Source organism: Theobroma cacao, chromosome 6 (assembly GCF_053813885.1).
Source record: "Theobroma cacao isolate CCN51 chromosome 6, ASM5381388v1, whole genome shotgun sequence".
NCBI classification, from domain to species: Eukaryota; Viridiplantae; Streptophyta; class Magnoliopsida; order Malvales; family Malvaceae; genus Theobroma; species Theobroma cacao.
In genome coordinates, this window is record NC_142644.1 from 7,928,545 (window position 1) to 7,945,623 (window position 17,079).

The 17,079-nt window shown below is 30.4% G+C and overlaps 1 protein-coding gene across 1 annotated transcript; it reads left to right on the forward strand.

Moving 5' to 3' along the window:
* Positions 1–1,887: 1,887 nt before the first annotated feature.
* LOC18595610 (cold-responsive protein kinase 1-like) lies at positions 1,888–8,843 on the forward strand. Its single transcript, XM_018123014.2, has 8 exons — positions 1,888–2,287; positions 2,586–2,989; positions 3,106–3,228; positions 3,316–3,443; positions 7,204–7,417; positions 7,549–7,780; positions 8,019–8,169; positions 8,334–8,843. The coding sequence occupies exons 1-8, from the start codon at positions 1,926–1,928 to the stop codon at positions 8,643–8,645; spliced, it is 1,926 nt and encodes a 641-aa protein (XP_017978503.2). The 5' UTR covers positions 1,888–1,925; the 3' UTR covers positions 8,646–8,843.
* Positions 8,844–17,079: the final 8,236 nt, after the last annotated feature.

Genomic DNA, 17,079 nt, shown 5'->3' on the forward strand with positions numbered 1-17,079 from the left:
AGACGAAAGAAACTGTGAAGCCAGGCACGTTTGAACCTTCTGGAAATTTACTGGATTTCGGGAAAAAGAATTTGATGACTACCAACTTTGTATCACCTTCTTGTGGTTGTCCCTGCCTTTAGGGTATAGGCTGAGTCTCATCATTTATTTTTTATATTATTCAACTGCTTATTTTTCTAAATTTGACTTGGGCTTAGTTATATATAATAAATTCCATACCATAAACGTGGGAACCCCCGTCCTTGTCAAATGGACTCAGGCTGACAGATGAATAGTTGAACATCGAATCATATGGACTAGTATTACGCACGAAGCCAAGTTAGACTTCAATTTGATGTTTCTCCGTTCAAAGGCCAGCAAGATGATATTCAAAAACATATTCTGATTGAGATAGGAAAGAGCAGTGTTGTATTATTTAAATAGCAGTTCTAGGAGTCCAGACTCTTAAAAGTATATATGTGCTTGGCTTGATGTGGTTCCTTCAGGAGAATGACAGTTAGCAGAACAATTAAAGTTACAAGTTCATGCAAGAAAGCTTTCTTTCAGCTAGCAGTCCCTTTCTTATACCAAATTTCCTTCCTCATAGCTCGGACAAATAACAACTAAATGTGGCCAACAAGGAGACATTTCAATGATATATGTATATATGTTGATATGTCGTAAAAAGCTGCATGTGGATATGGAGTATCTAATAATGGACATAGTTTTATGTAAAATATACCCTTTTCTTTAACAAACCCATGTACCTGGCCAAAAATAATACAGTTATAACAATAAACATATATATGTAGAAAAGTCAACAGCATATTAAGCCACAAGCCATTTAATATTTCATTCTATTAAATCTACTTAGAGAGAATAAACTAGAGTAAGGTCTCTCGCCCTTACTGTATAGCCCTTTAGCAGCCCTCCAGCATTGACTATTTATAGTTTTCCATTATTTTGGAAGATATCATTCATATGAATAGCTTGGAAGATGGTATGTTTATAATGTTAGTGTATTTGTATAAATGTTAGCTACAGTAAATAGACAGCCCTCTTAACCTGGTTTTCCCAGTCTTAATAAAAGATTGTTCTGTATATAGATTCTTAATTACCATAACTTAATTTCTCACACCTTAGCTGGCACAAAAAGTCCAAACACTAGAGGATAAAGCCCATATTTATTGACTAATAAAAAACTGATTTGGCTTTTAGTCCTGCACAATGTTAGTCAGATTCTTCTAGAGGGCTATTTTTCTAAGCCATTAGATTCTTAGTTGGTCTTCTCCTTGGATACGTAGGAAGTGCCGGTACTGGTAGTGGTAGCTATCTATGAAAATTCAAAGTCCTTTAAGTTGCGGTCATTTCTTTGTTTATTGTACCTTCTTGCACGCTTGTTATCTCTACTGTTCAGTAAATTTGTGTGAGCACAAGAATTCAACTATGCTAATTCATAAGCTACTAGAAGTTATACCAGCAAATAGAAAAAAATGGAAAAGTTTATCTCTAATTAGTTAGCATGGAGGCTGCCTGGCTATCAAAATCAGAAGAACTGTTATTAATATGTATAATTTGTTTTACCAATCATTGACTTACACAAATTTCAGAGTTTATTACCTGTCACATGCGTCAGAAATTTGTTCAATTTTCCTTGTCAAAATTCCCATTCCATCTACTATATGGATGATGTGTTGGGTCAATTTGCTCGAATGTTATTAATATTCTAATGTTATGCCGGTCAAGATAAGACTTTCTTCAATCATGTCATGTAATTAGCCTGGCTTACCTCCCTAACTGCCCTGCACTAGCTTATTCCCACCCTTTGAACTTTTTCTACATCGAGATTTTCTATATATATATATGTGTGTGTCTGACATGATTCACCGCATCTCGTTTTAGCAACAAACGGACAGCATCAAAATTTGCAGGTCAAAGATAAAGAGATGCAGCTATTGATTTGCATTTCCTTGACCGTAATATGGTGTCTGTTGGAACTGGTTGCCTCCGATCCACAAACCTTTCTGCTAAACCAGGGGTGCAGTCAGTTCAATGTGACCAGCAATTCAGATTTCAGCAGAAACCTGAATGCAACATTAACAGAACTCAGAGGGCAGTTAGAGAACAACATGTTCTTTGCAGTAGCTCAAGATGCTACGGGTTCGAACCCAGTCTATGCCATGGTGCAGTGTAGGAATTACATGTCTAAAAAGGACTGTCTCTCCTGCTTCACTACTGCTTCATCACAAATCCGCAACTGCTCCGCCGCCAATGGTGCTCGTGTCATCTATGATGGCTGCTTCCTCAGGTATAAGTTTGCTAGCTCTTAATTTCCATCTCATAATCGTTAAAGGTTACTATGCAATAATCAATGATCCATTAAGATAGCAGCTATGCAACCATACTCAACCATAAGTCAGAGCAGCTAGCAAACATCACTAAATTCAGATGATTTGGAAATCAGCAAAGAATCATCCATGTTTGGCTGAGGTTTTCATTCTGTTTTTAACAGCCTATAAAAAATATATCCAACAGCTAGCAAGAGGAAGAAGAGACTGATTACACCGATCATGAGGTGTTGTATTGATTTGCTTAACTTTATTCAGGTACGAAAGCAACATGTTCTATCAACAGAGCACACAAATTGGACATGTTGGGATTTGTGGGAACCGCACTGCATCACAGCAGACTGTTTTTGAAACCACAGTCGAGAGCCTATTAGGAGATCTTGTGGAGGCGACGCCTAGGATCGACTCGTTTTTTGGTGCAACTAAGAAGGAAGTGGTTGGTGTCAATGGTAATGTAACAGTGTATGCCGTGGCACAATGTGTCGAAACAATCGACAACCGTGGCTGCAAAGAATGTTTGCAGGTGGCTTATGCCAATATCCAAAGATGTCCACCTGACTCAGGCGGTAGGGCAGTAGATACAGGATGTTTCTTAAGGTACTCAGACTTGCCCTTCTTTGGTGCTAACAACACCATTGATATTACGCCCTTCTTGAAAAGCAGTAAGACCTCCAATTCCCTATATTTTCCAAGTCATTCACTGACTATTATTCTCTGGGTTTGTTTCTTGCTCCACTTAAAGCTAGCTGATTAAGTTGAATATAAAATCAAACTGCAGGAGATTCAACTAAAAAGAAAGCTATTATTGGAGGGCTGGTTGGAGGTGGAGGCCTCTTGTTGCTTCTAACTATATTTTTCGTTTGGATCAAGACATCAAGAAAGAAGAAGGCGGTCCCTCAAGGTACATACCTTCCCAGCCATGATTTTCTCTATGAAAATTTTCTTAACTCAAGGTATGTACTTAGCTGCTTCTGCTTGATAATAACAGGAGACATAGAGGGGCCACCTGAACTGCAAGGCCCATTGAGCTACACTTATAAAGAACTGAATTTTGCAACAACAAACTTTAGTGAAGAAAATAAATTAGGAGAAGGAGGCTTCGGAGAAGTATACAAGGTAAGCATTAACAAAATTAATTATGAACCTTGTTGGATAAATTTCTATGCCGTGGTTTAACCGATTATATATCCACACTACTCAATTGCATACACCATCCTTGATTATAACTTCGCCTCAACTATCATTTTCGTCTCTATGACTTTTATACCATCTTTTAAGTTAGTACAAAAAAAAAAAAATACCCTTCTTCCAACTTAAACGGTTAATTTTTCAATCAATGTATTGACTAACATGTATCTACCAGTTTTGTAACTTAACGCTTTCCCCTTTTAATAATTAGATCACATTAACATGACTCATCATCATCCATTATGACATGTTAGCATGTCATGTAGTGTTCCGTAGTATAGAATGACAAATGACATTTTAACTAAATTAACCATTAGTTACAAGGGCTTATTTGATTTAAAATAAAATATAAAGACTTATTTGACTCAAAATAAAAGTATAGAGACTTATTAAATATAATAAAAGAATAAATGTTTACTTAAATTTTCCTAAATAATTTAGGGGTTTTTTAGAATATTATGCCTAATACTATATGTGTATTTATGTGAATGATTTAACGCATAAATATTATATATAATTTTTATATTAAAATTTTATTTTTAATAACAAAAGTAAATATTGCTGTAAATAAGTAATAATAATAAAAATTTTAATGTAAACATATATTGTATAAATAATTGCATAAATTAATAATTAAACTAAATTAAGTTTCTTTACCATGCTAGAGCTTTTAATTTATGTTGTTGAAGTTTTTTTTTTCTTTAAGGCATATATATATTCTTTTAGCTTCATCTTTAGTGATATGTAATTAGTAAGAATAAGGCATAATATCTAAAAAAGTCCTTTACCTATTCTAGAAAATTCAAATAAACTTTTATACTTTTATTGCACTCAATCAAGCTCTTATACTTTTAATTTGAGTCAAATAAATTTTTTTATTTTTATTTTGAGTCAAATAAACTCTTATAATTAATAGTTAATTTAATTAAAATACCACTTATCATTCTATACCACGTAGCACTGACGTGATATGTTGATATGTTATAATAGATGATTACATAATATGTTGATATGACATGATATTGCCATATTATATTTTTCATCCTCCATATGAACACCACGTCAATGTCACATGGGTATAAAATGACAATGGATATTTTTTATTAATGATAATTAGTTAATTATTAATTATAACCATTAATTATAAGAGCTTATTTGATTCAAATTAAAAATATAAAGACTTAATTGAACACAATAAAAGAATAAAGATTTATTTGAATTTTCTTGAATAGTTAATGAATTTTTTTAAACTTTATGCTTAATAACAACAAATACAAAAAAATCATTTATCAAAACAAATTTTTAATTAAACAAATAATTAAGAGTAACATAATTTCTATGCTTAACTTACATTAATAAATGTGATGATCAAGTTTGCGTACCATAATTGTTAATATTTATTCAATCAATATTTACGCAAAACACTAAATTTTAAAAATTTAAGATCTATAATTTATTTTTGTATATAAAAAATCAATGAATTACCCTGGAAGTTTAATACATAAATGATGAGATTCATAAATAATTTAAACATCAATTAAAATAAATGTACGTAATCTTCAAAAAGAATATGTAAATGTAAATACAACTAAGATAATGAAAAACATGAATTGTCACGTAGATACTTCCATCCAACAAATTATTGCTCACTATGAATGAGATATTTTTCTAAATGGCAAGAAGAAGGTTTATATAGAACCTCTTAGCATGTTTTGTTAGGGGAATAGCTAAGTCATTCCCTTCTATTTTTTAAGGAACATTTGTTTTTTTGTTTGATTGTCACATGCTTCAAGTCTGGAATGGCTATTCCCAAAATCAATTAAAACTACAGAATAGCTATTACTAACCATCCTCACGCTATTAGCTGTTCCATGATTGAAGAATAACCTTAAAAAATATCAAGAGTAAAATATCCTTTACAAGTTTGAAAAATCACATGCTCCAAGGAATATCCTTAAGTTCCAGTTTTACTACATGTGAATTTGATCTAATTTTCTGTCAATTTGTCCGATTATATGCTAGTTTGTTTGTTTATTGATTATTTAGTTTACTTCATTTTAATTTTTATATCAGATGTAACAGTCTTGTCGTACATGTTAAGAGTTATTTAATTATAATAATATTTCTACTTCAATATGCAACTTCATAAATAAATAAGCATAATGCTCAAAAAAGCCTATGAACATTTAAAAAAAAATTCAAATAAGTTTTTATTTTTTATTGCGTTCAATTAAGCTATTATATTTTTACTTTAGGTCAAATAAATTCTTATGACTAATTGTTAACTAATGTCATTAATCAAAATGTCAATGGTTATTTTATGCCTATGTGACATTAACATGATACTAATGTAAATAGTGAAAAAATGATATGATTATATCATTATGCCAAATTAAAGTGTCATATCATCATCCATTATGACAAGTCAATATGTTATAGTTGTACCATATCAACATCATATGATGTAAAATAATAACTAACATTTTAACTAAGTCAACCATTAGCAATAAGAGTTTATTTGACTCAAAATAAAAATACAAAAATTTTATTGGCTCAAAATAAAAATACAAAGACTTGATTAAATACAATAAAAGTATAATGAATTATCTGAATTTTTCTGAATAATTTAGAGGCTTTTTTAGATATTATACAAAAAATAATTACTTGATTAGTTACATAATAAAGAAATTGAATAAATAAAAATTTAATGATCTATTAAGTCTCAGCATCAATTGATTATTTAAATCTTATATATTATAGGTCCTAATTTTCTAGCCACTAATTAGACAATATAAATTGGCAAGAACATCCTAAAATGGAATCCAAGCAACTAAGAGAAAAAAAAAAAAAAAAGGAAATTCCTTTGGACCTTGTATTGAATATTCAACCATAATAAAATGTTGTAGAATATTATTTTTACAAGTAATAACCAATTAAAAAAAGTTATTATTGTAATTTGTGTCTCTTTAGAAAACTCTTTATTACCTTATTAGTGCCGGTCCATCAGATTATCACTTGAAAAACAAATCAATATAAATACTTTCATATAACAATATTCACCATATAGTTTTTTAGTAACCTCAAAAATATAAAGTTATTTTTCTGAAAATCTAAATGATGACTGTGTGATATATTTTCTTAAAATTTTAATGATGATTTTGTGATAGATTCCTGAATGAGAGCATAGTAACATAACTATTGGGAATCAAGCTTCCAGTTTTTAATACAGTTAAATTTAAATTTTATTAAGAACAATTTACTTAAATAAAAATTTCAATGTTTATAAGAAAATAGGTATAATCAGATTTTCAGAGAAAAAAGAGGGAATATCATGTAATTATTATTATTATTATAAATAAGTAATTAATATTGTAATCAATTAAGGAAAGTTTATTTTAATAAGGATTTCAATGTCGTTATAGTAAAGAAATAAATAATAATAATAATAATTAATGAAGGATGAAATAGTTAATTAAATAAATTGTCAAGAGCATATATATATATATATGTGGTTCACTTTTTGAATTTTATGAGTTGGTACTTTTATACGTAGTAATGATAATAATAGAAATTGAACATTTGAGGAAAACATGTGATAAGTTAAGAGTTAGAGATGTGATCGGTTTTGTAATTTAATCAATAATTAAATTTACTTTTCTACTAATTAAATTTGGTGATATGAGAGTAGGGTATCTTGAAGAATGGGAGAGTAGTAGCTGTAAAGAAACTTGCTATAAGCAAATCCGAAAGGGTGAAGACTGAATTTGATACTGAAGTGAAGCTTATAAGTAATGTTCATCATCGGAACCTGGTTCGCCTCATTGGATGCTGTAGTAAAGGCCCAGAGCTTCTCCTTGTCTACCAGTACATGGCAAATGGCAGCCTTGATAAGCACTTATTTGGTACCTAATATTTTACTTTTGGATCTTGGAGTAATTAAATTGCATCAGACATGTTAACATTTGTACAATATATATTAATTTGCTATAGATTCTGAATGCAATTTCTCTTTTAAACCCCATATATAAAATAGGTGAAGGGCATGGTTCTCTGAATTGGAAACAGAGATTTGATATAATCCTGGGCACAGCCAAGGGACTTGCTTATTTGCATGAGGAGTTCCATGCATGCATCATACATCGGGACATAAAACCTGGCAACATACTTTTGGATAGAGATTTTCAGCCCAAAATAGCAGATTTTGGATTGGTCAGGCTGTTACCTGAGGATCAAACTCATCTTAGCACCAAATTTGCTGGAACTTTGTAAGTCCAATCATCATTTTATCTTTTCCCATTCTAAATAACCTATATCCTTAATTATATGTAGCATCTCTCATTTGAAAAAACAGAAGATTCGAATTCAATTCTTCGATACATGCACTTAGACTTGTTGATTTTATTTATTTTGAAATATGTAAGGGGGAAGGGGCCGGGGTGTTTAGAAAATTCTCTTCAGTTTGTTTTGGTTATTAATGATGGTAATTATATATTGATGGAACAGTGGATATACAGCACCAGAGTATGCAATCCATGGGCAATTATCAGAAAAGGTTGATACCTATAGTTTCGGTGTGGTTGTCCTCGAAATCATTAGCGGCCAAAAGAACACTGACACCTCCCTTGATCCCACTGCCGAATTCCTTCTCAAACGGGTGATTTTCCTCTCTTGATCCTTCATTTATGGAATGCTAATTCATTTTCCACACTCATCCACTTAGGTTACGCAATAAAGAAAAAATGTATGCATCAAAAATGACTTTGCAAACATAAAAATCTTCATTTTTTTTGTTATTGTGGTATGTATATGTTTATGTAGGCATGGAGACTATACCAAGATGACATGGCCACGGAGATAGTAGACAGAAGCTTGGACCCAACTGGATATAACTTAGAAGATATGAAAAGAATCATCCAAATTGCCTTCCTATGCACTCAATCATCGGCTGCTTTAAGGCCTACGATGTCTGAAGTGGTTGCTATGCTTAAAACAATGAGTTCCTTAGAGCCAAGACAGCCCACTAGACCTGCCTTCATTGATTCGGAAAGGAGGATTGTTCCTGAAGATAGATCCACTTCTACTGCCTCATCTAATGCAACTAATTCTATCTCACAGGTCTCAGGTCGTTGATTTTTCTTTTTAAAAAAATTTCTAAGATCAAATGAGTACAATCAGAAATTGCTTTATTATTTTCTAAAGTTTGTAGTCATTCGTCATTTTTCTTTTTTTACTTGTTAATTAAGAAAGGTTTCTTCAATTGTACAATTACTTCCTTGAATTGTTTAATTGTAATTTGTATGCACCAACGTCCAAATATGAAAATAAAACAACTCTTCCGCATGTAAGATTATTTTCTTTGAATTTCTCTCCATCATGGTACATTTTTCCATTAAGTAACCAAACGGTTGCTGCATTCAAGGATCATTAACGCTAGTTGAAAAATATGTCTTATAAACTATAGCCAATAAAAAAAGATTGAAACTTCGTTAATTATTTTTAGACTAAGTTTTTTTATTTTGGGCTCGATTTATTGAATAATTTAATATTTGATGATAAATTGGTGCGTAAGGTAGATGATTCAGAAATTGGATGGTTTTGGTTTCATTAATTTTTGTTTTCTTATATACTTTACGAACTAATCCTCTTGGACATTTTCAAATAAAAAAAAGTCATGTTTGTTGGAAATTAAAAAATAATAAAAAAATCATGACTACTAGAAAAAACAAATAGTGGTGACTATTTTAAACAGTCACAATTGTGTCTGTGGGGAATAAGCACCTATATCTATAAAAAGACTTCCTTTGGAACAACAAAAGATACAGACTTCTTTTGAAATAACAGAAGACACAGAAAACAACATAACAACAATCTCTTATTCCTTCTCCATATGCATCAAGTTTTCTTCTATATCGCTTTCTATGTCGTTTTGCTACAAAAAAATCTTATAAAAGTTTGATAATCTTGTAATACTTCTGTGAGTCTCAGTGGATTGATTTTGTCAGTGCAAAACACCGTCAATTATTGGGTTTCATTATTTCTTTGAAGTTTATATGTCGGTAAGTAAAAGTGGCTCAATAAGCTTAACTTAAAGCTAAATATTCAAATGAGACTTTTTCTTTTATTCTTCTAGCTTTTTGAGATGCAAAATCTCTAATTATGCTTTTATAATAGGTTCTACTAATATTTCTTTTTCAATTGATAAAAAAGTCAATCCATTAATCTTTCTCGAAACATTACTGATTTTAAATAAGATTTTATTAATTTTAATTTTGAAAAACTTTTTTCCACTGAAGCAAGACTTATTGAAAATATTAACATTATTCTAAAAGCAATATATGCATTTGGAAATAAATCAAGTCTTCTTATATAATTAAATATATTGATTAGATTGTTATGTTTCATTTGTATAATTTCTTTTAAAATTTTAGCTCTAAAAATTAAACAAAAAAGATAATTTGTTTTATATATAGAAAAAAACAGTTGGAGATCATTAAATACAAATTACTTTTAGTTGATTAGAGATAGGAGAAATAGGTGAGAAAAAAATAGCTATTAGAGATTAAAAACAAAATTAATAGCATTGTAGGAATTGAAATGTGATAAAAAATTGAGATTTATTAGTCACATAATTATTAGATAAATAGTTGGAGATCATGAAAGTGAGAGAATATGCTATTTTATTAATTAATTTTTAATAGACAATGAGATAAATAGTTGAAAATTAATAATGATGTGGAAGTGAAAGAAAATAGATATTTATTAGATATGAGATAATAGGTAGATATTTTATTAATTATCTTCATTTTTTTTATAATAATAATATAATTAATTATATTATTATAGAACCTTTTTAAATTTGGAGCCTAAAACCTTTGCTCTGATGGTTTTATCCACCCGATAACTCTTTTGTACACTACAAAATAAGCGAATAAGACCTTAAAGAAAGTGACATTATTATATGTCTTGAAACTAACTTCTTGATTTTTAAATTTCATGTTCTAACAATAAGGTTTTATTTCGCTTCAACTTAGTGCAAGTGGAATACTAAGGGAATTGACTTCTGTTTTTTTTTAAAAAATTGAGCTGGGTTGATGTTGACGAAGAAAATAGTAAAATTGTTTTCTCTTTATAAATCCAATTAAAACAAAGGTCATTTACTCCTCTTTGTTAAAAACGAAGAATCAAAGTTCAAAGGCACGAAGCAACGAAGCAGATTTATTTTTTGCACAAAGCAGTAGTCCCATAAATCGAGAGATGCTGCACCCTCTCATGTGTCCTAAAAAAAAAAAGGACATATGATTTCTGTAATTGAGGGAAGGCTGGATGAAGTGCCTTACGATCCAAGCAAAGAAGAAGGTAACATGGCTATGATATTCAACGTTCTAAACGCCTTGGGATCATTGGTTTTGCTTTTGCGTTTGAAGACCTCAATCTTATGCTTGAAATTTTGGTGTTGCATTGTTTCTATAACTTTTCCTTTCTTTTAGTCAAACGCAAATGGACAATCAGGACGCCCAACCCCTTTTTATGGAAACCTCTTCATCCTCTGGCTAAACCACTGGGCCATGTTTCGGCCTTGTAATTTACATCCATTAATCAAACAATTATGGACTTGTTTGATTACCAACTTATCACGTTGTCATTGAGGCTGGGTTTACCTATTAATCAGTACAAAACAAGGAGCTTTTCATCAAATTACAAGATAAGAGCATGTTTGGTTTGATTTTTTTTTAATTTAAAAGCTATTATAAAGTTTTTATAAAAAATAATAGTTTTTAAAATTAAATTAAAGTTGTTTGGTAAATTAACTTTTTATAAGTTCTTTTTTATAGATAAGTTGTTTGACAAAACAACTTATATAAACTCTAACTTTAATTAAAATTACCATAAAGGGTATTTAATAAAAAACTTTTTATTAATCACGAATTTCCTTGCTCAAAATAAAAAAAATTAACTTTAGTTTTTATATATTTAAAATAAATTTTTGAAAATATAAAAAGATTTTTATATAACATAAAGTTTATAATTAATAATAAATTATAAAACAAGAGTCCAGCAAATAATTTATAAGTAACACATAATTTATAAATAATTTTTTATTAAATAATAATAAATAAATAAAATCAAGAGAAAAATTGAATCAAATAAAAAAAATGAGAGATGAAAGAAAGAAGTGAGTCCACTACTAAAACCCTTAACCCCAACAATGGAGGTGAACCCATAAAAGAAAAAGAGCAGTCTAGGGTGGTAGTAATAATTTAGAAAAATCACATTTAGCTATTGATGTCCTTACCAATAAAGTTCACTTCCATGAACAATATTATCTCAACAACCATAATCAACAAATATTATTTCAATTTTTATCTAATTTATCTCAACAACCATTGACCTATTTAATTAATTATTTCAATCATAATTATCAAATATTATATGCACCATAAAGAAGTTAAGAATAAATAAACATCACATAATTGTCATATCAAACAATAAATTGAGAAATATCAATTAATAAAGAGAGTTTTCAAAGTCCAAAAAAAAAGATAGAAAGTAAAATGAAGAACAAAATAGAAAGAAAAAGAAGAAATAATACTTGAATGCAGTTTTGAATTTTGAATCTTCTTTTGTAAAGCCTGACCTTATAAAATACTTGTCATGACATACATGTGATGATAGCATGATTGCATGCTAGGAGAGTCCTGAAAAATTTACAAAAGTAGGTATTGTACCTAGAGGTACAACAAAGTTAATTTAAGTCTCGAACTAGATCAAATAGGAATTTTAAGATGACATTAAGAGCTTCACAGCCCAGGGATGACTCAAAATGGTAATTCAGAGTTTGAAGATCAATTTGGAGTCAAACCGAAATTTTCACTATCTAGGGGCAAAATAGTCATTTGCCACTTAGGAACAAAATGAGAATTTTTAGAAAAGATTTTTTGGTCCCATTTGACTTATTGGAGTATGATTTGATTATTGGAGTATGATTTGAGGTTTAGAAGTAAAAACTTTAATTTCGGTATAAATTGGAGTACAGGGGCGAAATGGTAATTTTGTCACCTCGGGGGTAAATCGGTAATTTTGCACCCCCAAAGCATTTTTCCAGCACAAGGTCTTCACCCATCATCCTTTATGACCCTTGAATAATGTGTGGAGGAGAGAGAAAGCTTAGTAGTTAAGAAATTACAAATGGACCAATAATGTGATGACAAGTGTCAAGCTTAGAATATTTTATTATTTAGCTTAAAAATCAGCATAAATCAGCCTATTATCTCTCCAAATATTTGGCCAAGCAAAGAAAAGAGGGAAACAAAGGAAGAACAAACCCTAGGTGAAGAATTTCAAGAGAAAAAGTGTGGAAAATCAAGGAAAACAAGTGAAAAATGTAGGATTTTTTAATTTAAACTTGAAATCTATTTTCCTTAAGCATTTCTCCTTATTTTTCATGGTTAAATTACATATTTTCATGATGAATTCATGGCTGGTCAAAATGGGTATGGAGAGAGAAAGATGTTGGATTGATTTGATTTTTAGATATGTTAGTGTTTTTAGTTAGTTTAGCATATTTAGAAGAAAAAGAACAAGAAAAGAATCCATTTTCCCGATGAATCTTCATTGGTCGAATCTTCCTTGATGTGTGTGGGTGATGGCTTGCTATTATTTCAAGAGAAATGGCTTAGAAAATGATGAATAATGGTGAGAAAAATTAAGTAGGAAAAATCACGGTGTTAGTGCACTGTAATGGCCAAATTTTTTCATGAAGAAATTGGAGGGTTTTGATGCTGAAATTGGTGTTATTTGAATAATGTTTGGTGAATTGAGGTATTAAAAAAGAAATGGAGCAATTTGGAGCTAAATTGGACGTGTTGGCCAATTAATCGGGTGATAAGTCGAATTAGGCCAATACCGGGGATTAGATGGTTACCAGTGCATTTTGCATTTCATATCATGCATTAGTAGTCTAAATTAGTTTAAATTCAATTTAGTACCAATGAAGCAAGTTTCTCAATTTTGTACTGTGTTAAGGTGGTGAGTCCTCCGATAAAGGCAAGGGAATTGCACCCGAGGACCAGTAATCTGAGTACTTTGAAAATCTCCATTCTAGATATTGTGAGTAACCTTATCATCATTTTAATTATCTAAAGTATGTTTTAACTAGATTTTGGTGAAATTTTATGAAAATGAGTTAAATGGAAAATTTTAGGTTTTATACACAAAAATGTGTTTAAATGAAACGATTTTATAAATTGTCTTGAAACGAAATAACGATTTTGAAAATAGAGTAATTGGAGACCACCAGTATGTTGTAAATTTATGATTGAAAATTGATGGCTTATGTTATATTATTATTGTGTTGACATGACTGGCTGGGCTGTGTTTTATAAATTGTATGAATTATTTTATTTTACCTTTATAGGTTGGGTAATAAAATATTAGCCCTGTCATGCTGTCAAAATTTTATTGTATGGTGGGTTTAGCTTGCTGCAGTAGGCGGATTCTGTGAACCAGACTATTAGAAGGGCATGGAATCCGGATATATATATATATATATATATATATATATATATATATATATATATATGTATCTCGGTTTGAGAGGTGCGTAGGGTATCTTCTGAGGTATGGTTAGAGTTCATGTCACGCCGAACCACCTTGTGATGATGAACTCCGCTAACGCCAAGGAACGGCTGTGTTTTTCAAACTAATAATTTGTTTACGTGTATACAAAATTTTTAACAACCGTGGCGGACTTGGTTAGATGCCTCGGCCAAGGTATCCCCGAGAATGATTTTGGCAGGAGCCAAGCTTTTAAAATACTCATAAGCCATGTTGATTTTTTAAATGAAATGAGTATTTATGTTATGAAAAACATATTTAGATGGAATGTTTTAATAGTCTCCTTTTACTCGACTTTAGATCTTTTGAATGATGTTTGTTTACTCACTAGGATTATAAAATCTCACCACTCTCCTTTCCACCCATTTCAGGTTCAAATTAGGCTGTAAATAACTGAGTTCATCGAGGACTACCCTTGGATTTGCATTCCTTCAAACTATAGGTTCACAGTCCTCTTTACTTTTGTTTATTCGGGGAGGGCCACTTGTTATTGTAAATTAAATTAAATATTCTGACTTATTGTGTTACAGTATGTATGAATTTATTTAGCTTTTACTCTACAAAAATTATTTACGTATAACTCTATAAATATTGTTTATAAAAAAATAGAATATTTTACTTAATATTTCTTTTATTTTCTTATTATATCCAAATAATTGCAATTTCGTTCTAAATGAAGATTTTAGACTTTAAAACTCATTTTGGATTATGAATTATGTGTTTTGTACTCGCTTACTACATTTTTAGAGGATTTCGAGATTTTTGAGAAAAAATGACCAAAATGCCCCTGTTAGGAAAATTTTATTTTTTTCTATTGTTTTGAATTGGAAATAATTTATAATCTCTCAAAACATGATTTTAGCAACTAATACTCACGGGGAAGCGAGAAAAATTGATATTAAGCCTTGCGAGATTTCGATTGACATTTCGAGTAATGAATGTCTATCAGGATGTCGCGGCGGTTGTCACGGGCTCGATGGGAGTTTCGGGTTGTGACATCTTTTTTTTTAATTTTTGTAAGAACAAAAAAAAATCTTAAAATGATGATTTGCAGAAAGGGAGAGAGGAGAGGGAGATCGATAGGGAGAGAATGAGGAGTGTTTTTTTAGAGAGGATCTTTTTGGGAAAAAATAGCTCTCCTAAAAGCTGGCATGTTTTAAAAAAAAACAAAAGAGAAAAAAAAGCTCCTAATTGGAGCCTTTTTATAAGCTTTTTTTTTAGATTTTATTCTTTAAAAAAAAGTTACTTTTTTTAAGAACTTTTTACGAAATCCTGTTTGGCCCAACTTTTGCTTTTAAGCAATAGATAAGCTAAATATAAGCCAGGCCAAACAGGCACTAAGTATTCTTTCCTTACTTGATATGCATGATAGTGTATGTGATATGCATGAAAAACGTATGTTTGTTGGACTAAAGGATTTTTTTATATTCATATATGATCTTGATGTGGATGATGTTATTGTTGTGTCTTCTATAATTGACAAACTTTCCTTCTCATGAAAAGACACTAAGTAATTTTTAAAGTATAATGATGTCAATGTGTAAATACCATCAAGGTCTATGTGATAGGTGGGCATATGGCATTCCTATTATATATCAAGATATAATGATGTCAATATGTAAATATCCTCAAGCTCAGTATGATAAGGGGTGACAACTCTATTATGTAGAGTTATTTTGTCACATTTTGGATACTTAAGTAGCTAAGTCATTGAGATTTTAGGTTTGAAATTTAGTATTTTAGTTTCTTTTCTTAATTAAGTTCAATGCATGTTGAGTAGTTTGGTTTAAGTTATTTAGTTTAATTTTATATTAAATTTCTTTGCATTACTTTAAGTTTAGTTATTGTTGATCTATTTTATTGCTTTTGTAGAAAATTTGATGAAAGTGCTTTATTTGGTGATAATTCGTGCAAGTATGGTGATAGTTTTGTTTGTATATGATGCTGTATATTGAGCATAACGCTCACTACAGAAGTTCAATTGACTTGATTCTTCAGTCATTGGAAAGTTAAGAGATAGGGCTATAACTTTCATGTTTAACACTTTTCCCAATTCAGATCAAATAGAGATTAAACTCGTGTTGGAAAAGGCTAAACTGCTGCCATTTTTGCACAAGGCATCACAAGAAAATAAGGGTCACGGCCTTGGAAAGAAGGAGGCTGTGGCACCCTTGATGCCCAAGGTCCCACACACACACACAAGAAGTCCATTCAAAAGTTAGCTTTCATTTGAATTTATGCATGAATTTAAAGATTATTTGTATTTTACCTTAAGTTTGAATTGTGGGATAATTTCTGAGGAAAACTTGGAAAATCATGACTTGGTAAGTTTTTATCTTTTGAAAAGTCTTCTAATTAATTTTCTTTGTTTTTTTTTCTTTTCCTCAAGGACTAACAAAATCTTAATTTGGGGGGTGTGATAATTCTATTTTATAGAATTATTATTATCTCAAATTGTTCTTAAAATTTAACTAAGTTCTTGAGTTTAGGTTAGGATTTATTTATTTTTAGTTATTTTTCTAATTAGTTTATTTTTATTAAGTTATTTTATTTTATGTTTATTTGCCTTAGTTTAGTTATTATTTATTAGTTTTTATGTTTGTGTAGGACTCTAAAGGAATAAAACTTAACTTGGTGGAGAAAGGTGTTTAAAGAGCCTGGGCCCTATTCGTACGTGTCATGGTATTTTGAGCATAACCTCCACTCCAGATGTCCAAATGAGGTGATTATTGAACTATTGAAAAGTTAAGAGATAGAACTACAACTTTTATGTAACAGTGTGCCAGTTCTACCTTGAAGATGGAGAAAATCGCATTAGAAGTTGACAGAGTGCAATAGTAGGCAAGAGAATGCCTAAATTCAAGGGAGCACTATTGCTTAGATGGGGTGTGCTGCGGTGTTGAAGAGAAAATTTTGAAAAAATTGTTGCGGGAAAGAAAAGGGTGCAGGT

Excerpts from the sequence above, each read along its gene's own strand:
- LOC18595610 (XM_018123014.2), top strand. The coding sequence starts at position 1,926 with ATGCAGCTATTGATTTGCATTTCCTTGACCGTAATATGGTGTCTGTTG. Across the intron at positions 2,990-3,105 it reads TACGCCCTTCTTGAAAAGCA|GAGATTCAACTAAAAAGAAA; the intron begins GTAAGACCTCCA and ends ATCAAACTGCAG. Across the intron at positions 8,170-8,333 it reads CCGAATTCCTTCTCAAACGG|GCATGGAGACTATACCAAGA; the intron begins GTGATTTTCCTC and ends ATGTTTATGTAG.